This window comes from Podarcis muralis, chromosome 5 (genome assembly GCF_964188315.1).
Source record: "Podarcis muralis chromosome 5, rPodMur119.hap1.1, whole genome shotgun sequence".
Lineage (NCBI taxonomy): Eukaryota > Metazoa > Chordata > Lepidosauria > Squamata > Lacertidae > Podarcis > Podarcis muralis.
The window spans coordinates 41838319-41862597 of NC_135659.1; the positions used below are offsets into that span (position 1 = coordinate 41838319).

The 24279-nt window shown below is 39.8% G+C and overlaps 1 protein-coding gene across 13 annotated transcripts in view; it reads right to left on the minus strand.

The window, feature by feature from the left end:
- NFIA (nuclear factor I A) overlaps positions 1-24279 on the minus strand; it is a 417681-nt gene that overhangs the window by 27275 nt on the left and 366127 nt on the right. For 5 of the 13 annotated variants that reach the window (XM_028733259.2, XM_028733253.2, XM_028733257.2 and 2 more), the window contains 4 exons: positions 17560-17738; positions 16230-16295; positions 13359-13524; positions 7989-8080 (listed from right to left, as the gene is read on the minus strand). In XM_028733259.2, the coding sequence (XP_028589092.1) occupies positions 7989-8080; positions 13359-13524; positions 16230-16295; positions 17560-17738 (503 nt within the window). The remainder of the gene's footprint in view (positions 1-7988; positions 8081-13358; positions 13525-16229; positions 16296-17559; positions 17739-24279) is intronic. The other 8 variants (XM_077928681.1, XM_077928680.1, XM_077928682.1 and 5 more) reach the window with 4 other exon arrangements.

The window sequence follows — 24279 nt, forward strand, 5'->3', positions numbered from 1 at the left end:
TCTTGGCTGGGCAGTAAACAACAGATTATATTCACTACTAATACCACAGGCACAATTTAAGATATGAAAGAAAACAGAAAACAGAAGAAAACAGAAAAGCTACCCATTACTTCCTTATAAATCTGACTTTAGTGCTATAGGAACAAAAGGATACCAGAAGCTGCCTGATGTGGCTAGATGAGTACAGTCTACACTGACAGACAGCTGCCTTCTAGGATTTCAGACAGAGAATATATCCAGTCCTACAGATGCCAGGGATCAAACTTTGGACTCTGTATAGAAAGCCAATGCACCAGCACTGAGCCACAGCCCTTCCCAATGTTATTCCACATTTATCCCTGGTAGGGTCTCTTTCCTTTAAATGCTTCATCATCCTCAGGACTTTTTCAAGCCAGAACTCACCAGAACTGAGTTCTGGCACCTCTTTGATGCGTTCTGGCAGCTTTTGAGGTTGGGGCTGTGCAGAGCCATGATTGTGTTGGTGTCACGGTTGTGGCTGTGTAGGTGGAGGTTGGCAGAAGGTGGGTACTCAACAACTTTGGCTGCTCCTTTCCCCCCCAAAAAAGCTCAACTTTGGGTGGGTGCTCAGCAAATTCCCCCACCTCTTTTTCTAGGAGGGGAAAAACCCTGATCATCATTCATATCCTGCACCATCATTTTTGGGGTTTGGTCTGTGTCTCTGATTCTCCATGAACCAATGGCACATTCTGTGTCCTTTGGCAATTTAACTATTGGTTTACCTTGCCCAGTAGGGACTGGCTGTGACTCTCAAGGCTTTCATATAGGGGTGTTTCTGAGCCCTACCTGGAGACCCTTTCCAAGCACATTGCAGGCTCTATAACCAAGATCTAGCTGTCCCCGTGTGTTGCTGTGGTAAGGGGGCTGTTGGCTCCGAAGGCAAACACTAAAGTAAGTTTCTTATCTACTTGAAACTGTGGATTCACACAGTGTTTGGGAGTCACTATGCTACTCTCACACAGCTGTTTTTCCTTTTCATCTTCTTCAGGTGAGGCAGTGGATGTACTTAAATTAGTGCTCGGTTATGATAGTGGACTGAATGGTGGCCAATAAATTGAAACGGAGATGTCGTTAGTGGGTGGTTCCTCTGTCTAGCTGGGTGCTATGTGACCTGCTCTAGATGGGAGTCACAGTCACTCTGAAATTCTTAGTTTGGAGGTTCTTCTGGATCCACTTCTGTCACTTGAGGCAGTGGTGGGCTTGGTACTGTGGAGTGTTCTCCACTAGCTTAGGCTGGTGTCCCAAGCTATGACCCTATCTGGGCAAAGATCATTTGACTTTAGTCATCTATGCTCTGGTAAGCTCAGAACTGGACTGTGCTTTATGTGGGACTGCCTTTGAAAATGGTTTGGAAGCTTCAGTTAGTGCAGAACACAGCTTGCCCAACTGTGTTATAATAAAACAGATAATAAAGCATCCATTCTATTCCAGTTACACTGGCTGACGTACACTCCTGAGTTCAATTTTGCTGATTTTGACCTTTAAAGCTCCTCATGGCTCAGGACTCTAATAACAGCACTGGATTTAGGTCAGTGCTGGTGGTCGTCCTCCAGCCCCGGGTGCTGAGATGAGTGGGCACAAAAAAAGGAGTTATTGCAAAAATAAGATATATTCAGAGGGAGGGGTCCTTGTTCAGGACACCATATTAACGAAGTCTGCCCCTGCAATAACTTCTGGAATGCTTCTCCCAATATTAACCTACCTGGACCCTTAGATCTTCATCTGAGGCCCCTTTCAGATCCATCCTCTCAGGATGATAAGGGACAGGGCCTTCTCTGTTATGGCTCCTCATCTGTGGAATGCTCTGCCTGGCATCTTTACTGATATCTCTGTATTGTATCAGGTAAAGATTTACCTTTTGCCCAGGCCCTTGCTTGACTAAGTTGATTCTGTTTTAGTGTTAGTGTGCTGCCCAAGCTCCTATGGATTTATGGTTTTAAATATAAGTCACTTAGGGACATGTGACTATTAAGTTTTAATAATAATAGTAATTTATTTTCGGGGCTGCTAGTGATACCTGCGTCTATGTACAGTTAAATCAAGTTCTTATCCTGCACAAAGCTTTGACAAATACCTGAGTATTTGCCACATATTAACAATACAAAACTGAGTGTGATATTTGTAAAAATAATAGTTTAGTTAAGAGAGGTTTAGGCTGCCTAAGGAGAATTACTTCGGAAGAAATTGGTCCATTCATTATATCTGCTCATTTCCAACCTTCACAATCATTGAATATAGGTTGGAATATAGATTGGAATATAGAGTTGGAAGGATCATCAAGTCCAACCCCCTCAGTGCAAGAATATGCAGATGGACCATATGGAAACAGAATCCACAACCTCGGCGTTATCACCACTACACCCTAACCAACTGAGGTAACACACAATAAATCAGACAGAAGTTTATTGTTCCTAATTTGCTATACAAATAAATGTCTGGAGTAACCAAAAAAGGGGGAAAGGGGGGGGGGGGGGAAAGCTGCTTGAAAAACATAAAGCCAGCTTAGAAACATGAGCGTAGCCAGGATTTTTGTTGGGGGGGGGGGGGGAGCGAGACTTTGCTGGATGGGGCAGGATCTTTGTTGGGGGGGCAGAACCAATGTGATTGGTCAGTTAAGTAATTATATTGTTTTACTTGATCGGGGGCGGGGCGGTGCTCCCCCTTGGCTACGCCCATGCTTTGGGGTAGGGGGAAGACTCTTCGAGTTTAATTATATAGGAGGCTAACAGAATCTGGTTTCAAATCAAGTGCCTTGCTCTAACATATATTTTTAAAAATATTTTATAGGCACATTACCAACCAAACAGAGTGGGAAGGTGAATGGGGCAATAACAAAGAAAACTTGAATAGTTTAACTGTCGGCAATTAAGCTGGCTCCAATCAAGAAAAAAGGTGATGAGTGTTGCTCTGAAAGAAGGGGCACTTGCCCATAAAATTAATCCCAAGTGTTATTATTTTCAAAGATATTTGTGGCATATATCTTCCCTGCACCTTCTATATATAGACTAAGTTCATATTCCTCCCATTTCCAAAGAGTTGGCTGCAAACTCCACAGTGGTATCAAACTTCCTTTAGTAGCTTCCCCAAGGTGAGAAAAATGTCTAAGCCCTCACAGACCAAGCTAGACAGAAACATCAGCTCCAGAAGTACTTATTCTTGTGCTGGAATTTAGAAAGGTTAGAAAGTGAGAGTAGGGCCATGTGATGCATCGTATGTTCCTAATCTCATGGTGAGATAGAAACCAAGGAAGCAAGCGATAGAAAACGTGGGGATTTTTCAGTGTCTTGTTGACTGTCCATGCAGCTGTTCCTGATGGCCTGGTGGAGAAGGACCACATAAATCACTATTCCATATGAACATGTTGTGGGAGGGGGGCAGTCAAGGTAGAGTCTGTAGTTTAGGACTCAGTAACTGGAGAGTCTGCCATTTCCGCTTGACTTTCTATAAAGGAGTTGCAACACTTCCAATATCACTTGGGTTGCATGTGGTACATTCCTTGGTATTAGATGTCAGGGGAAAGTGGACTGAATATTTTCAGTGGATGACTATCTACATGGGATAGTATTTCCTTTACAAATAAGACAGCTCTCTCTCTCCCCCCTCCTCTCTCTCACACATACAATTTCTCTCACACATCCCTTAATTGAAATCTGCAGCAACCCCAGCCCCTCAATTATTTGCAAGGTTTGGAAGAAAGAGAACATCTCCATTTTGAATTTAGATGTTGTACTAAAAGGAAATATCTGGTATAACTTAAAACTCAAGATAAACTGCTTGCAGTTTTTCGTTTTACCCCAAATTTCAGAATTAAATTATTTAAATCTTAACCAAAACAATTAATCATACCAAGGTTATCTAGTCAATAGAAATATGCACTATTGATTACTATCATGATCATAATTTTGTTAATTCTGCGTCAGTTTGTTTACAATTGCAGCCATTAGTGCTCAAACACTTAGTGTCTTGCTCTTTGAAGGCAAATTTACAATGAGTTGTTAAAATCTGACCAATGGAAATACGGTTTGTCTTGTCTACCCCTAAACAGTAAGAACAAATATGAAAATTATAGCATCCTAAGCAATCTGATCTGGAAGCCCCATACAATCAAAGGGACTTACGTTTGTTTAAACAGAATCAAATTCAATGGGGCTTATTTCAAAGTAAGTGCGCACAGGGCTGCTGAAGTATTGAATAACTGAGCACAGGACTGTAGGTTCAAACAGCTTGCTTTAAAACACCTCTCTGCTTAAAGTTATGAGGCCACAAAATAAACATTACAATTTAAATGTAAAAGCATGTGAAAACTTTTCTTGTACATCTGTTAAATAGGAGGTACTTGAAGGGAGGCTGAGCGGTGGAAAGCAGACAGCCAAGCGGCTTTCTACTGCCTAACCAATAAAAACAGACCCTGAAGAGTTAAAATATTCTCCGAGTTGCTGGTGTACTTTCTGTGACCTTGTTCAATGCGGAGAAGGCTTGAAATCCAACACAGTTTAACCACTTCTATCCATGTAGCTATAAAGGAGAGCCCTTACCAAACAGTGCAAATGGAGAAGTCAGCAAGAAAGCAGACAGTGCTCTCACAGTCTGAGTCCTGGAATATATCGATTTCATTACTGAGGGTAAGTTCACATGCTTTGTGAACATGATACAACTTGCAGTTTTCTGTGTGATGAACTGCAGCTACTGTTTGCTTGCTTGTGAAAAGCCATTTCTCAAACGGACCATCTTTAACCTCTTGTATCAGCTCACCTCAAGCTGGGGGAACGATAAGATCCACTCATCCATGAGAGCAGTCCCGTTATGACACCTTCCACAACAGCAAGTTATACCCCAATGGAGGGGTGGCAAACCTGGGGCCCTCTAGACATTGTTGAACTGCTACAGGCCCTTTTTAAATTTTATTTAACGAAGTCTGTATACTGCTTACTCAATTAAAACAAACCTCTAAGGGGACTACAAAGGGAAATTTAAAATATTCATTGAAAGTACCAATAAAAACAAACCAAGTCAATATATATGCATTTTTCAAAAATGAATTAAAATCAGTAATCCTAAAACCATTATCTTTAATAAAATTACATGCTTGGGGCAGCTTGCGGAAACAAAAAGGTTTCTAGCAGGTGCCAAAACCAACACAGCAAAGGGGCCAGCCTAGCACTGGGAAGGGAGCCCCCCAAAGTAGGGTGCTATCACATTGAAGTATTGTATCACCTCTGACTTTTGGCTCTGTTGGTTGAGGCTGATGGGAGATTAAGTCCAACAACATATGGAAGACTCAGATTAGCCACCACTGCTCTAATAGCTATAGTTTGTAACATGAGATGTGGTGGGCTCAGAGTGCAGTAAGCTTATGGTGGTGAATTTGTTGCAAGGGCCACAATTAAGGTAAGTTTCTGCAGGCTACTCTCCATACAAGTATGTTGCTACATGTCACCATTTGCTATTGTGGCTTTGGTAATTGTCACCAGACCTGCAAACCAGGAAAGGGAGGGGGTGTTTTGCAGTGAAATGGTGAATATCAGCACAACTCAGTGGTAAGCTGCTTCCCACAAACTACTTTCCACACTAAGCTAAGCAACAGTTGAACTGTCATCTTACCAGAAAATGGTATTTAAGACCATTGGACACAGGCTGTATTCCATGTGTGAAAATGGCAACAGAATAAAAACATTGTAGTAGGTGCTATTTGGTCCATATTGTATGTTTCAATTTTATGGAGGAAGAACAGAATTGCCGTTTGTCATAGGTCTTCATACTAAATGATTATATTTGAAATTTCAATTGTCAAATGAAACCAAATGCTTCTTGCTCTTGACCTTTAAAACATTGTACGGTAACCATTGCAACATTCTAAATAAAAGCTATGGTTGTCCTAAACACAAATTCCTCTTGTTAATTCTTCCCTTCCTCATGATTATGGGATATTAAGTACAGCCTTAATATTTTTCAACATCTGGCTCAAATTAGTCGCTAACAAAACTGCCAACAACTATTTTCGTAATTGACAATTGGGAATTTGAAATGGCCCAGAAAAAGCACATTCGGTGTCCTTGTCTAAGATTAGTCTTTAAAAAATGGTCAAGCTTCTGATTCAGCTATAAAAAATGTCTTCGTAGGGTAGGGTTATTCCAACTTCACTGGGGTCAAACTAGTGTTGGCTGAATTCTTGATGCTCTTGATGGTTTTTCACTTTTATGTTCCACTTGACACTGGAAACAAAATCTTTAAAGACATTTCTTTGACCTCCACAATATCTTTGAGGTAACTTTGTGTTCTGTTAGCCACTCCTATGATCCCAGTCTCATAAATAATTTTTCTCCCACCTGTAGAAATCAGATGTATTCCAAAATTCTTTCCTCAGTTCCTTTGTTAAAGTTCTGAATATACTCCGTATGCATCAATATGTTACACTGAGCAGCACTGAGGTTTTTGTGAAACTTTTTACTCCCTAAATACATATACTCAATATCAGTATAGCAAACCAGTTGGGTAAAAATATCCAGGGAATCTTGGATCAAGTTATCTCCTGTAAAACACACACATACATACACGAGAGTATGTAGGTATTTTATAAAGGGGCTTCTCTAATTTGATGAAGTAGCCAAACCTACCTCTTCTTTGAGTGAAATTAGAAAATACCAGAAATGACTCTTTGGGAGGGATGTGTGTGTATAAGGAACTGCTTGTGGAATTTTTATTGCTGTGCAAGTGCCACAGCAGCTGCAACGAAGATGCTTGGTCTGATAATTTATGGGTTTTCTGTGCAGTCGAGAAATCATGAATCTTGGCGAAAGCACCAGAACGCAAAACCATTATCTTCCATCTCAACCTAGATTCTGTGCTCTGTTTCCTCTAATGAATTCTTGATCCACTGGGTCAGGACTGTCAAAGGCAACATCACTTCCATATGTAATAAAGCCTTTAGAAACTGCTCTGAGTATCACCTGGCCTAACTGACGAGGTGCTGGAACAAGCTCAAACTCCCAAGTACATTTAAGTATATTTAATCAGAAGTATGTTTCAATTATCTGGACATATTTCCAAAGTACGTATGCTTATAGCTAGCCTTAGGCTAGTTTTTAGAAATGTTAATAATGTTGTTTTGGGCACTATCCATCACTCCTATTCCACTGGAGCAAGAGGTTTGAACTGGCAGAAGAGAACTTTCACCTCTTCTCCTTGGCAGCCCCAAACATGTCTTCAAAACCAGCTCCAGAGCAGAAGGAGACAAAACTGAAGTAGGGCTGTAACAGTGGAACTCCATTCGCACTACTTTGGATACAACCATATATGTCTCAGTTTGAGGGCTTTAAAAACAATTTTAAAAATAATCTGTAAATTTGGGTTAACACAGCATATGATGCATGAAGCAGCTGCTTTTAAAATATGGCTATTAATTTGAATGATCTAATAAATTCAGCTGCTGACTGTCATGTTTATCAAAGAGAAAAAATGGCCCTGAGGTTCTTCTCTTGAAGATACAAAGTCTCTCTTGCACAAGAAAACAGTGGGCATGGTATAGCTCAGAAAGAGGGTAAAGATTAGTGTTTGAACACGTATAATGGCATGTGATGTAAGTGTAGAAAACGGGACATTCTATACATTTTGATTTCCCTTATGGAAGTGACCACAAGTGACCAGTGTCTTGGCTTGCCATAAAAGACCCTGAAAAAGTGGGCTGCAGAAAAAAAAACACCATTCTGTGTGTCAGAAAGAAAATTGTGAGTGTCAGAAAGACAGAATTAAAGTTTTTAAGATTGAATTTGATTATAGCATTGTTGCCACAAGATTTTTTGGAAAAACAAAACATACAAACAAATACTGGCAATGACATTTCACTGTTACTCAGACCATGAAGATGAACTGACTGGTGGAGAGACACACGTCACTTTCCGTAGCAACACCAAAGTGCACTAAAGAGTTAACAAGCAGCACAGCAAACAAAGCAGAAGTCGAAAGCTTCCCACCTGTGTCTGTTGAGGGATATTTACAAAGCTTGGATCCCGTGGTCCAACAGTGACGAATCGGTTTGCAGGGGAGGTGCTGGGTGTCGAGTAGGCTGTGAAGGGAAGGGACACATGCGTTCAGGAAGCAGCACTAGATCACAGACAGACAACACCAAAAACAACACCGGTCTTGGAGCCACCTAAACAAATGCTGAACACAGAAATGAGCTCACGTTGGAGGGGTCAAGAATCTGACTTGGGGAAACTGGGTTTTGAATGATGGCAATATAAATATGGACATAATTGGGCAATAAGAAACAGTATTTCTTATCAACACAAAATGGCATGGTAAAAAAAAATCTGGAGTAAGACACACAAACTTTAGTGAAATAATTATGAAAAACAAACAATTTAAAAGAAGGGAAACCATTCATTCTATGGAGACCATGCCCTTAGTTACATCACTTTCTTCTAATATAATTGTTGATATTAACAAGATGGTGCCCATAGCTTTCAAAGTAACAGGCACAGGGTGCAATCCTATGTGTTCTCACTTGAGAGAAAGCCCCATTGTGCATAACGGCACTTACGTCTGAGTAAACACACCAAGGATTGTGCTGTAAGCCTTACAGAAGGTTAGTTAAGTCATTCAAAGATGCAGTGTGATTAAGCAGCCAATATACAGTCGTTGGAGAACTGCCATGATTTTGTGTGAGCTTTTCATCAGAGTACTATTGGACAGATGGCCAACTGTTCATATCCCATTAAACAATAAATTTCAATGGAACTACATTTTTTTTAAAAAAAGCATTAGCACAAGAATTAGACACACATGATGTCTGATAACACACATAGTATGTTGTGTGTACAGTATAAATCTAGCTTCCTTATGTATTTCACATGCAATGTGAAAGTTCTGCTTAAAATCAGAGAACCACTGCCAACCAGAGTAGACTTCCCGTCCCAAGGTCAGGAGGACTGTGAATCTGCCCAGCATCAGAAAAAAACACAATGGGACATGGTAGAATGGAAGGCACTATGATCTACCAGCAGAATGCTGTACTATGGTATATTCTACACTGTTCTATTAAGGTACATTATCCCACCTCAATCAACTGCAAAGCATCCCCTTGCAATGGAACAGAAGAGCTGGTTGAGAACAGGGCAAAATCTTATTTGCAGTGCTCAAATGCTCTTCAGGAGTCAATGTTTAGAAGGGGCTTTATTGTCTCCTGACCACAGGTGCTGTAAGTCACATTTTTATATAAGTTTCTAAATATTTATTGCATCTATAGCAATAAGTTTATAGCAAATTTTGAAGTCAAATCTTAATTATTTCTTTTTAGAAACTCTTTTTCTATTTCTGAATGTGTTTAGCAGCCATACTGTAAACATCGTCTATCGCATTAGGTTCTTTGTAAAGAAAAAGTAAATGTAGAGCAAATGGTCTCAGACCATTTACACAGCAGCAATTCATTTTGGTCCATCTGAAGAAAGCTTCTGAAATGAATATATTTTAACATTACACTTGGAGATCAAAGTCACAAACTTTCTTCACCCTCAGGTAAATGTAATTTACAGGCTTTACCATTTCCAAACCTTCCCATCGCCAAAGTGTCTCCTACACCATTCAGGTAACAAAGGAATTACTGACTTCAGACTTCAGGTAATTACCGACCTCACAAGTCAATGAAGTCAACAATACTGATCTGCACTAAGTCTTTGAAGGTTAAGTATATTTTGCCTTCTAAGCTGTGTGAGATGATCGATAGACACATAGCTCTAGTGCTGCTGTGATGCAATAGAAATACCTGTTTTTTCTGTTTTTATTAGGAGTATATGACCCATCTTTCCTTTTGCTATGCAATAGGGAGAAGCCATAGCTCAGTGGAACAGCATCTGTTTTATGCATATAATATCAAGAGCAACGGATGGCATTCCTAGCTGAATTATCCCACGTAGCAGAACTAGGAAGGATCTTTGCCTCAGGCCTTCTAGAGTTATTACCTATCAGAGTCTGCAATATCAAACTTGAAGTCTGAACTCAGTATATAGAAAGGTGCAAGTCACAAGCAACTTCTTCAGTATGAATTACTTTTAATTTTCTGTGGTGTGAAGGGTAGTCTTCAAATTCCTTACTTTTCTGGGAGAATGATTACTGTCAAAGAACTGGAGAGTCAACAAGGATAAATGCTGGCAAAGCAGAATTCCAGGCAGCAGTAATCTAATACAGCGTGCAGCTTCTTCCTCACAAGAAGGAAGGTATGTATGATATGAATAGCTACACTATTCTGATATGACTGGTGCTAACACTTAACTCCCTTCAAGCACTTTTTTTTACTAAGATGCAAACAACAGAACTTGACAGGACACATCTGAAAGACCACAATTTTGCACTAGATCAACACCTTCTACCATAAAGCATGCTGCAAACATAAGAAAATGGGCTTGTGCCAGGAACGTGCTTTAAGTACCAAGGCCCCTGCATAAAGGAAATGAAAGATCAGCAGCATTTTACAGTTGTGGAAGAAGACCATATTCTTCTAAGAGACAAATGGCAAGTGTCTGGTAAACAGATCTGCTGGCTTTGGTGGCAGATTCTATCCGCTCACCTGATTTTAATTTTCCTCTTCTGCATGATACATCTACTATGTCCAATGTTAATTTATTACTGGTTTGTGATTATGGGAAATTCCCACCTGCAGCTCGCAGGAAGATTCTCAGGAGGTAAATGTGGAGCAGCCTGTATCCTTGCATCAGACTCTACAGCTGTTCAACTATGGAAATTGGTCTGGACTATAGAATTCAGCATCCTGGGAATCATTTATTTATTTATTTATTTAAAACTTGAGTTTCTTGCTCATAACGGCAATGAAGACATGTCTGGAAATTTGCATGGTGAAATTCAAGAAGCTCAAAGGGAACTAATAAGGACTACAAAGAGTGGGATTTCAGGTCTTGCATAGCTTCGTGCCTAAACGACTAGCAGAAGCTGAAATAAATTATGGACAATGTGAAAACAGGCTGAATTTATGCAGGTCACAAAACTGTGCTATTAGGTATTTTGTAAATTGGGTCTATTTTACATACGCACATGTGAAAACCCACTTCTCCAGGCCTATGCATAAAACAGAGCAAAATAAAACTCTTGTATCAAGAAAACCCAAGCTATGCATGAAGAAAAGATATATTCTGATGGTTTTGCAAGTGGCTGCTTCACACAAATGTTTCACCACAGGCAGGCACAATAATATTTCAAGCAGATTATTATGTACCCAGGATTCACCCACATTAGCCCAGTATGGAAAAATCCTTCAGCTAGATAAACTTTTACTAGATAGCCCTAGGAAGACATGATCCTCATCTTCCTGCCTGCCAAAGTAGGTGCTTATCTCAGTTTAAATAGTGTTTTTTAAATCTTCCTGTTGTTAGTATATGATTTAACAGTTTACACCCACTTGGAGAGGAAAATAAAAATAAAGCCAACATGCGGGAATTCTTTATTTACTCATATGGACCTAGACACTTTTGAGAGCCAATGTGTTACACTGCAAAGAACATTGGGCTTCAATGAAGAGGCTGTGGTTTATCCTTTCTTTGCTCAGCTAACAACTCAACTGTTAGACCTGGATGACACATAGTTTCTTATGCTGATTCCAGACTGCAGCTATATAAAAGATATCACTCAGTTGGTAGAGAATGAGAGTGTTAATCTCAGGGTTGGATACTGAGATTCAGCTATGAGGGTCTTCTGGCAGTTCCCTCATTGTGAGAAGTGAGGTTACAGGGAAGCAGGCAGAGGGCTTTCTCGGTAGTGGCACCCACCCTGTGGAATGCCCTCCCATCAGATGTCAAGGAAAGAAACAACTATCTGACTTTTAGAAGACATCTGAAGGCAGCCCTGTTTAGGGAAGTTTTTAATGTGCTACAATTTTTTATAGAGGCTGTAAGATGGGCGCACAACCCGAGTCTGTCAAGACTGGCCCGTACGGGCAGGGGTACCTTTACCTTTACCTTTTAAGCTGCCCAGAGTGGCTGGGGAAACCTAGCCAGATGGGTGGGGCATAAATACTGTATTTACTTGAGTCTAGTGCTCCATTGAATCTAATGCACACCTTAATTTTCAGAACCTTGAAACCAAAAAAAGTATTTGCTGGTGAATGCAAATGTGCTGTTGAATCTAATGCACACCTTAATTTTCGCAACATAATTTGGCCCAAAAAAAGGTGAGCATTAGATTCAAGTAAATACGGGAATAAAATAATAAAAATAATTAGGGGTTTGAACCCCATGTTGGGCTAAAAGATTCCTGCATTGCACGAGTTTAGACTAGATGTCCCTTGTGGTACCTTCCGACTCTACAATTCTATGATTCTTTAGTGCTGCAGTAATGTTACTTTTGCTCAATAGGGTGAAAACAGAATTCCATCTGTGGGTCCACACAGCCCCTAAGAAGTGTGCAACTTCACAGCAGTCTCATAATTTTGCAGCTCCATGGCAAGGCTAAAGTTGCTGCTCCCTTACTGAGTAGCAAAGGGAGATTTTAAACTTCTTTACACAGAAGTGAGTCCTATTCTGTTTTCTAAGGACCATTCAGAATTGCAGCCTTCACTCAGTGAAGAGTTTTCCTTTGTGGTTTAAAGCAGCTCCTGCTTTTCTGCAACAGAATATCCTTGGAATTAAATAGTGAACGTGTGTAATGCGTCAAAGCTGCTTCTAGAAGCAAATATTACTCTACTGTATTGACCACTGCTGTAGAACAGAAGAGCCCACTATCACTGCTACCTGTATGAATGATTTAGATCATGCTTAGATCTCTGCTGCAAGGTAACTAAAACCAATGATAATGGTGATGGAGGTGGTGGTGCTGATGATGATAAAGAATTTTACATAAAGAATACTGTCAAAAAGTTTTTTAAATCAACATAACCAAAAATCCCCAAATTATCAAACAAAATCCCCAAAAGCCAGGTTAACCATGTCTCAAGATTCTTGACTATATCATGTTTCTTTGTGACAATTAATATAATAAAGAATTAATAGCAAGGGGAAAAGAAACACAGAAAACAATGCATTAAATTCATCTGCTGTTATTTTTAAACACACTCCAAAGCCGTGCTGTATCTTCGTGAGGCATAGGATATTATAAAACATTTACCAAAGCAAAAAAACCGTTTTGGGAATCTATCTTACTTCTGTCCAGAAGGAATTAATGTTTGCTTTTTGTTGCTGTTGTGGCCTTAATGTGTGCTCTTAGCGTGCACTAAGTAGGTGAGTTTAATGGCAGGAATGTTGTTACTGCATTTTTGATTCCCTTTCCAGAACAAATGGATAATGAAGCTGCAATTATAGTAGTCAGCCCTTTCCTTTCCTCCTCGCAGCTGTACTTACTTGGTGAAGTGGGAGAGGCGGCACCTCCTTCTGTCGACGTGGTTGGAGGCTTTGTGTCTGGCACTGGCAGAGGCACAGGCCTGGCCATTGGTGGAGGAGGTGGCGGCGGCAACATTGGGGTAGGAAGGAATGGATTGTGCACCTTGCCTTGACTGCTACCATTGGGCTGCCAAAAACATAAGAAAAGAAAAAAAAATGATTAGCTGCCTCTTGTCCCAAGAGAACAGTTGATCAGTGGTAAAGAAAAACACAAACTGGTAGTTGAAATTGAAATGAATCTTTTTATAAATGTCCTTTCTATAAATGGAAGAAGCTATACATTTATGAAGAAGAACATTCACCCCTTCTCCTCCCCTCTTCAGCCCCCTGAAAATCTATTCCCAAGATTTGGGTGGCCCTTGGGAACGGCATTGGATATGGTGCAGGGAACTGCAGATGGACAATCAAGTTTATGGAAGCCACTTCTTTGTTAACTGAAAAAAGGAGAAACTTATCAACTCCCCCACCCCCTTTTCCTTATATGAAAACTGAAGGCATCAGGCAAATTTGGACATATGAGCCTCAGAAAGGCTTGGGCTTGTGTGCTCCCCTCTCCTCCTATGCTGTGGCTTCAAGAGCAGTAAGGAAACTTTTGCTTTCATTTTAGGCTGACCTTAGTTTAGTATGTTGTCCAAACCCTATACTTGGGGTGATTTCAATTATGGCAACTCGAAACAATACAGTTTCATAAACTATGGTTTGAAACTGGTTTGTTTTAGCTAACCACAGTTAACTTTAACCACCATTTTCTAGGTTTGGACAATAGACAAATGGCAGTTATTCTAAAATAGACGTTTGAGTTTCCAAAATAGCAGTGGGAGTTTCCATTCTTCTCCTCACTCCCATGCCAGAGGAGAAAGAGGTGCATGAACCGAAAATGTGTTGCAGCTCAAACCTCCTTGGTTTGGCATTACTTGCAAACAAGGTCATTGCCTTCTATTATTTTCCTGGAAGTTTGTATCTTATGCACAAGAACAGATCCCTGAACCGATTATAATAAAAAACCTTAAGCTGCATCATCTTTGCAGTGACAATATTCTTATAGCTCTACTGTTGTTAATCTTCACTAGGACCTTGGATTTGCCTCTAAGAGCTGGGGCAACCTCCATACCAAGGTTTCAAATGGACTTAGGCCGCAATCTTCCAAATTACTGAAATCAATTCTGGGTTTAAGACTGCAACCTTACATTATACATTATTTTTACTAAGAAACAAGAAAATTGAGGAGAAAATAAAACTGACATTTCACATTTTGAAATAATCCCAACTATTCTTTTAATAATTAGCCATTGTTGATCCTCATAAGAGCTGTACAGCTCAGAGTTTCAATTTTTTAATATCATTCTGTTAGAAAACACTATCTGCTTTGTTTTAAATATTTAATATCATATGATGGTACAAATATGCACCATGACACAGCCAAATGAGAACAAACTGTGAATGAATCAGGTGGTTTGATTTTGTGAAAAATGCTGACAATATTCTTTAGTATTCTGTAACTGGATGAAGATTAAAAACTCTTTCTTTAAATGTAGAGAATATGCATAGTGGAAATGTTTAGTTCCAGGATGCTGCAGAATGCATATTTCACATGGGATCTGAAGCTTAAAACATGCTAAATCCATTTAATTCCTTTGAGAGGCTTTGTTGACTTCAAGGAATGCTATTACTCACAAGTTTGCAAGGCTATGATACTGTTCCGAAGTGACTCATAAGAAATCATAAGTCATAAGTTCAGCCAATTTTTGTGGCGTTAGGTGCTTAAAGAAGTGGTGTAGCCAGCATCATACCAGACCACTTTGACTTCCTGTATCCAGTGAATGAAATCTCCTGAGTAGAGTGAAGTCAGTCATCTGATTAATAATAACTTAAAGAATATAGCTCTACTGCTTATAAGCAATGGGTGGTATCCAATTGATTCTCCTTGTGCTACTCCTGCAAGAGTCATCTGGTGGAAGAGGAGAACAATTTTTTTGAGGATTACCCTTCTCTACTGCAGTCCTTAGTATCTCCCACTCTGAACTGGGCAACCAGAAGTCCCTCAAAGTAGATTGTGGGAGGAGAAATCAGTCTAAGTTCCTCTAAATTGGGTTATACTTTCTAGTAACTGTGTAGTCCAAACTTCAATATGTTATTCCACTTTTGCCATATCTTGTGTAATCTCCTGCCCAAGCAGACACATGAAAACTGCTATAGAAGAACCTACTTATTATAACACTGCATGCACTCTTAAATATTTGCAGAACTGCTTTAGTGGATGTTTTTCTGCTCATGGCTTTTAGATCCAGCGCTATAGTTTGGATCCAAAGCAATGCTGTTGTTGTTTTATCAGGTTCAGGTAACAAACTGGGTGCTAAAAGCAACTTTTTACACTGTATTATACATATTGGAAATGTAAAGGATAAAAACAACTGGGGAAATCATTACTCTTCAGTTGTGCCCTACTGTTCGCAAGAAAGCCAAGCATTATTTTAGATAAGGTTGTACACAGAGTTAATCATTTCTGCATACAAATGGAGTGTTATTCCAATAACCTGAAGATAATTACTAAGTTTGACAAAAACAACAACCTGAGATTGCTCAACCAAAAATCTTGGAGCACTATTTAATTTTTCAGAGAGATAAGGAGAAAAGATAACAATTCTCAGGAATAACAAACTATAAGAATCTGTACTTTTATCTTCTTGAGTTCAAGTACTGGTCAGCTTAATCTAAAGTGCTATAAGAAAGTCATTTTTTAAAAGAAAGTGAATGTGGCTGATCTGAAACAGCTGTTCCTTACTCTCCTGTCTAAAGAAATAATTAATAAAAATTACAAGGTATTTTGTTAACCTTGGAAGTGCTGAAGTCAGAAAGCATGAAGCTGAATCTTTGGGACCACGGCAGGTGAAAGTCTTCCTAAAGGATGAATTAGAAGTTCAGTTCACACAAAATGCTGTTATACTGGATGTTGGGTTGGGATGCCACCAATTACTGTCATTTTATTCTCAATTACGGTAATGCACTCGAAAATGTGGCTGCCTGTAGACTTGATCCAGAAGCTAGTCCAGAACATGACTGCTTGGCTGCCAACTGGAAGAACCTATTGCTGTACTGAGGGCACTACACTGCTGCCAATATGCTATTAGGTCAGATTTAAGTATTGGTCTAAAAGGTCCTTAATAAATTGGGGTTCGGGTTCCTGAGGACTACCTTACTTTCTCTATATTGGTATGGTCTCTGTGGTCATGAGGGTAGGTTCTTTTTGAAGTGCTGCATGCCACTGAGGTCACCTATGTGGTGACATAGTGCAGAGCTTTAGTATAGCAGCCCCTATATTTTTATTTTACCAGACCTTCCTAGAAGGACAATCCAGGTCATTGCTAATTTTGAAATAGGTATTTATCAGATTACCAATAAATTGTATTATATTGCTTTCTCTTTTTGTACATCACTTTAAGATTCTTTTCAATATAAAGCAATTGAGAAAATTTCTAAATAAGTGAAATATGGCCTAGCTTTATGTGACCAAATCTCAGAGCTAATGTGATTTCCCCTCTCTTCTTTTCTGAAGTGGATGCTAAGAGATTAGAAGCTTTTGCATACGTTATCAATTAATTGCACTTCAGAATTATATCCAGCCCCTAAATTGTTGTTCATCTTAATCATGGTTTATTGAAACAATAATATTGTTTCATAAACAATGGTTTGCGTAAACCATGGTTAAGTCTAACCTCAATTTGCCTTGATTAGGACATAACACCAAGCTGCTGTTAGTCAAAAGCAGCAGCAGCAATACCTTCTCTGAGCAATCCCATTATAAAAAGGTAGTGGCTGCTGCCAGCATTATATCCTGGGTTAACACACAATATTCTATGATACGATATTTTGCCTGGAAGGCTACAGTTGTGCTAACGACCAACATGGCAATGAGCTGCTAATACATCTGGCTACAAGTCAGAAAGTTTAGCATGTAAAAATAAAGCAGTTTAAAAACACATTAACTGAACTTCAGTCACATTCAGTGGGACCTGAACATGCATATCTTTGGTTGGATCACTCTTCATAGTTTGTAGCAGTGAAAAATTAAGGTCCTGTTTTTATATATGTAAAAAACAGCATAATTTCATGGTTATTTGGCACAGAAACAAAAGCATCTGAAGAAATAAAATGGCTTCCTTACATTTAGGAACCCCACCTGTCCAGCCTGCTGACCAGCGTCGGGACAGACAAGTTGGACAAACTCTTTCAGAGTCTCCTGAGGATGATAGCGGATTGCTGGGTGTGAGAAGTATGGCCCAGGCTGCTGAATAATGGGTGATGTTGGAAAATGAAGAGTCGATGGTGTTGCATGTGGACTTGCTATAAGAAAGAAAAGAAGGCGTTATAAGGAACTGATTTTTGGACTTAGATAAACACAGTTCAAATTTATAAATTTATTTATATAGAAACTTCAATTATTTTAATATAGCTCTTTATTTTTAAAAAGAAAAAATCCTCCCCACTCAATAAAAAAAAAGTCTTCCCAAAATCTATACATCCTAGAGTATGTGCCTGATGTTCTAGGCACTGATTTTTATAATACATCAAGTCATATTGAGTTCTGTAGCACTTCAAATATAAAGGCAGAGCTTAAATGCAGCCAGATTTTAAAATGTCTTTTCTGCATTTTTAGTGGTCATCATTTATAAAGGAGCCAGAAGTCCTTGGTAAAAGTGACGACTATTCATTACCTTAAGAGCCTTTCTAATGAATCGAGCAATAAAAAATGTATTTGGGAGATTACAGTTGATTTAATTGACATTCTGCATAATTCTGGTTTCCACATAGGGACCAGTTTTATTTTGGGCTATAAACGGGCAATAATATAATGATGATGCTCTTGCAGCCCTTGTGTATGTCATTTTTTCGGCTCAGTGGAGAAATATGATTTTTAAGTCATTTGCTTTCATGTAAACTAACAGTTTCATTTTGTCCTTACTAAGTGAAAACTGGTCATTCAAATGTGACTCCAGGGCAATTTTAGGAATCTAAGATAGTGAATTCACATGCCATGGATTAAAATTATGTATAGACTGGCTCTCAGTAACCCCTACAACAATACTACAAGCAGAATTTTTGTATTAGGGAAGGTAAAGGAGGCTGAAACTAAGATACAGTGGTTTGACTACTACTTTTCCATGAGTAACACGATATTCCTGTATGCCTCTTGTATGCATCTCATATTTCTCCACACTGAACAGGAATCAACCCCTGCACACCAATTCCTCCAAAATGGGCAAGTTTATTCACTCCTCCATAATTAATGGCAGGAGACATGGGCGGCACACGGAACAATGAAATATGCATGGATACTCAAGTGACAATGATAGTAATTATAGAAGAAAATGTGGCAAAGACTCAGATATTTTCTTCTATGGTACCATGCAGTTAAATAGCCCTATGGTACAGATAACAGTTTTAAATTTTATTTGCTGTGTCTACCGAGTAGATCTATACTCTGTTACCTTCTTCATGAATAGGGCACTATCCAGGTAGTTTCCCAAGTAACTCACACAAACCTATTGAAGACAGCACTCCAAAATGCATCTGCTGGGAGTGGGATGTACATTTACCCAGCAACAATAATATTGGAATTGGAATACTGGGAAAATGTCATATGTTCACATTTATTCGTCTATAAGCCAATGTATCTGGAATTGTTTTTAATTTTGCTGATTTTCTTTCACTTCACCACGCTTACAAAAGTCCATTGTGGTTGTATGCTATCGCTCCTCACACATTAGGGTTTATTTCTGACCAAGTATATAGACATCCTCTCTCAACCAGCACTATTAAACTTTTATATCTTTCTATGCCTATGCACTGCATTTGTAAACCACAAAGAACTGCTTCAATAAAAGTTTTGAAAGTCACTACGTGAACAGGAGAATAGACTGCATTAGTCTGGAAGAATGCTTAATACGTTGGGTGTATATACAACTTGGCAGTACAAAGCAATAGTTGAATGAAGATTAAACCAAAATAAAGTAGCAGCATTTTGCATTGGTGTTTCACTGACATTAGACAGATTGTAACAAAGATTTCTCTTTTTAACAAAATGAAACAAATCCTTCATTTCATACTAGTTGGGCTACAGGCGGGGGCGACTTGAATAAAATATTGAGGGGGGCAGGTAAGTAAGCCCTGCCCCGCATAATCGATCATGTAACACGGTGCACACACAGCATTTGAATGACAATGCCCATCAATTTGGGGGGTGGCCCCATCAAATATTTTTATGGGGGGCCCAAATGGTCCTCAGCCCCTAGGAGTTGGCTCCTATGTTGGGCTATGAGTGGTATTCAACTAAGTTTTACTCATGGCAGATCTATTGAAATTAATGGACTTAACTTAGTTGTGTATACATTCACTTTAATTGGTCTACTCTAAGTAAAACTTATATACTACCCTATATTTATTTTCCCCATGAAGAAATAGCTCATACTAACTGCTACAACACACCCAGTAGTGACAGAAATCCAGCTACATATTTGGAGCCCAGATTATCGTAGAAGTAGATAACTAAACCTGCATGGTCACTGAGGGTACAGACCTTTTCCACCTCCAGAAAAGAGCTGTCTAGGTGCTAAACATGACTTTCTGTCCCAAAATACTTTCACTTTGTAAAGTCAGCCAGTAGTAGCTATTCTGTTCATATAAGCATCCTAAAACATCACTTCTGATTAGCTAGAACAAAAGGAAGCTGCCTTCTGCATATCTCATCTACTACATTGAGCATCTAGCTGCTCAGACATGTTCTCGTGTTAAAATCTTACCCTACTATTATTTCAGACTACATAACTGCTTCATTTCCAGACTCTGTACAACTCTCCAAACTCACCTGGGCACCATCTATTTTTTAGTTTCAAGCTGTGCTAAACCCTGCTTCTTGCTCTGATTCTGACAAGCCCATCCAACTATATCAATTTCCTTTTCCACTCCACTTTCCTTCTGTTTCTATAAATCCAGCTCAACTACAAATTGGAACACCAGTTGCAAACTAAAGGGACTGGGCCGTGACTTTGGCTAGGCCCTTTCATTTGGTAATTGTGCAGACTGCTAATTGTGACAATAAGCACTGTCTTGATCATAGGCTTCATAGCCAAGTGCAGCATATCCAAGCCACATCCTGAGAATAGTTTGGTTTCTATTTGTACATGTTCAAACAGCAAATGCTAAAACAACAGCTCCTCTACCCACACTGCTGAAGGGTAATAAGCCTTGCAGAATTTCTTCTTTTTTCCTTTTCCTTTTCCTGGAACTGAATTGAGTATGTTCTACAGTCCTCATCATGTTACCAAATAATAATTTCTTCTACTGAGAAACTGTAATTTTCATTACTAGATGAAATGTTTATCACTGCCATACTCAGAACTCAGAGTTGTAGTCATCTAAGTTCTACTTAGAGTACAATTGCTGAAATTAATGGACCCAAGTTAGTCGTGCTTATTAAATTCACTATGTCTACTCCAAGTTGGACTAGCACTGACTACAACTCTAAAATCCCACAAATTATCACCCCATGTTTGCATGTTGCATCTTAAAGATCTGTCAGAAGAATATTGATACACGTGAAACGATGTGTCCAAAGATGTTGCATTAATCAGGCGAAAAATCATAAAATTGTAATGCCTTTAAGCCATTGTGTAACATGTGCCGTTCTCACTTTAACCAGTCCCCCCCTATCCCACTTTCCTAGTTTTTCACTACCTCTATATACAGGTATGGTGAGAAAAACAGGGTGGGTGCAGTTAATATATTTTTGTGATTTGTCAATTGTTCTGCAACAAAAGAATCCTATGATTTATTGCACAGTTTTTTATCATTATAAAAAATAATTCACAGTAAGTGGCTTATGGTACCAGGGTGTGCTGGTCATAAGTCATTAAAAATAATTACCAAGGATACCCTAACAATAAAGCTCAATGTTGTAAGAAGGGGGTAGTGATGTCAAATAATAAAATATGTGTTGGAATGTATCTAAATTAAAATGTAAAGATTTGTAAACGGTAAAACTGGAGCATTATCATTACAAAGTAACCTTAAAAGGTTGCTCTGCATCTGTTTCTCTCTAAATAAAGAATTAACTTTCACTCTGATATACTTAACATAAACAGTTCTATACTAACATTTTGTTGACTTCTCAGCATCTCTGATTTCCTACTGTAACTCTGCATAACACAGTATAAGAATTCTACAGTGGTGCCCCGCAAGACAAATGCCTCGCAAGATGAAAAACTTGCTAGACGAAAGGGTTTTCCGTTTTTTGAGTCGTTCCGCAAGACGAATTTCCCTATGGGCTTGCTTCGCAAGACGAAACGTCTTGTGAGTTCTTGCGAGTTTGTTTCCTTTTTCTTAAAGCCGCTAAGCCGCTAATAGCCGCTAATAGCCGTGCTTCGCAAGACGAAAAAACCGCAAGACGAAGAGACTCGCGGAACGGATTAATTTCGTCTTGCGAGGCACCACTGTATTAATATGAATTCCTTGAACTGGCCCAGTATGCTCAGACTCCAGGGCTGACTAATTTGGTGCCATGTTTGCTTTGCAACAATGCTGCAGGATGATGTCTGTTTAGTCAAGTACTGTTTACACTCACTGACAGCTGCTCTGCAGGGTTTTAGGTATGGGACATTCCCGGCCCTACCTGGGACCTTCTGCATGTGAAGCAGATGCTCTGCTACTGCTGGTCAATTTCCAGGTTTCTGTAATATTACACAGTGCACCTCCCTTTACTCCCTTCCACCATAAAGACTAGGAAGGATCTGATGCTCTCTCACACACACATGCACAGACATTTTTGGTCTATGTAAGAAGAAGAAGAAGAAGAGTTTGGATTTGATATCCCGCCTTTCACGCCCCTTCAGGAGTCTCAAAGCGGCTAACAATCTCCTTTCCCTTCCTCCCCCACAACAAACACTCTGTGAGGTGAGTGGGGCTGAGAGACTTCAAAGAAGTGTGACTGGCCCAAGGTCACCCAGCAGCTGCATGTGGAGGAGCGGAGACGCGAACCCGGTTCCCCAGATTACGAGACTACTGCTCTTAACCACTACACCACACTGGCTCTCGATGTAAGCTACAAGCCACCTAGCACAAGAAGATAGCACAGTGTAGCCTATATTTTACAAAATACAGCAGTATGTCAGAAATGATCCAGCAGCAACAGCTGGAATTCCCAACAGCTATATTTGTGCTACTAACAAAAAGTGACAATCGCTTGTCCTTGGTATCCTGTTAAACGGGACATGAAGTGAACAGCTGCATATGAACTTTCAGGAAGTGACATTTACAAGGAAAGCTATTACCAGTTCAAACATTTATGAAACCTCTCCACCTGCTAAAGGCATCATTATTGACTAGAGATGCTGAAGCATTGGAGAACATGCAGGGCACTATAGCTCTAGATGTACCTGCAGCATGCACCTGTAACGTGTGACTGAGGATAATAGGCTAAGTAAAAGGTAAAAAGGTAAAGGAACCCTGGATGGTTAAGTCTAGTCAAAGGCGACTATGGGGTGTGGCACTCATGTTCGCTTTTCAGGCCAGGAGAGCTGGCGTTTGTCCACAGACAGCTTTCTGGGTCATGTGGCCAGCATGACTAAACTGCTTCTGGTGCAACGGGACACCGTGTTGAGTGCCAGAGTGCAGGGAAACACCGTTTACCATCCTGCCGCAGTGGTACCTATTTATCTACTTGCATTGGTATGCTTTCAAACTGTTAGGTTGGCAGAAGCTGGGACAGAGCAACGGGAGCTCACCCCGTCACACTGATTCAAACCACCGACCTTCCGATTGGCAAGCCCAAGAGGCTCAGTGGTAAAACATTTCAGTTCAATCTTATGCTTCCTCTTTGGTAACCAGTGTAACCACAATACTGACCTTTATGGAAGCATTTATAAATTTTATTGTTTAAATATTGCAGCATGTTTTTATTCAGTAATTTTGCATCATAGGAAACAGGGATGTTTGTCCCTCCAACCTAACTTCCACCCAGCAAATGCTCAGAATGCCACACCCATAATTTTAAACCAGTTTTGATGAAAGAGGGAGAGAAAGTAACAGAAGCAGCATTTTCTGGAAATACCCCTCACTATTTGACTCCAGTGTACCAACCCTCTGCATTTTGCCTTCACTGGAACTGTATCTGCCATCACAACCAGTCATAGATAATGCCACCCTGCCTCTTCCTCTGCAGCCTAATCTCCTCCTCTACTGTACATCTGCTTGGTGGAAGATGGGGAGATTAAAGGAAGCTGGACAGGAGTGGCTGACAGGAAGCAGAGGTAGGGGCAAGCAATGTGTTCTGGAGACATCTTCATGGTTTCAGTCCATTTCTGATACCCAAACCCCTGAATCATGACTCCTGAACTCCATATCTGCTGCTGAGCCTGTACTGTCACTTGCCCTGAACAAATATCCCTTTCTGACTTACACCCAAGAGCCTCTTTCTGCATGTGCTAGGTGGGAATCAGGACACCTTCCCCACATGGCAGTGCTTCCAAAACCTTCTAACATACCAAAACAGGTGAGGTTTCCTCAATCTCTGTTTTCCCAACTTCTCAACCAGAACACTCCTTTCAGCTGTCTTCTTTTCTACTATTCAAAGGTGGTTCCCCTTGGTTCCAAAAAGCTGGAAACTGCAAATTTCAGTCTATATACACTTTGGCAACAGTGCTCTTTATTTAAATTGGTTGGGAAGGAGGTGATAGGGCAAGGGAATGGCCTACCAAGGACTCCTATGTAATATCCCAGTCCTTAAGATTATTTAGTCATTGTGTGGAGTGTGGTGGTGATGAGGGCCAGAGACTGCCTTTGGGGCTTTCAAATGTCAGATCAGGTCCCTGTTTAACACTAAGGTTACTTC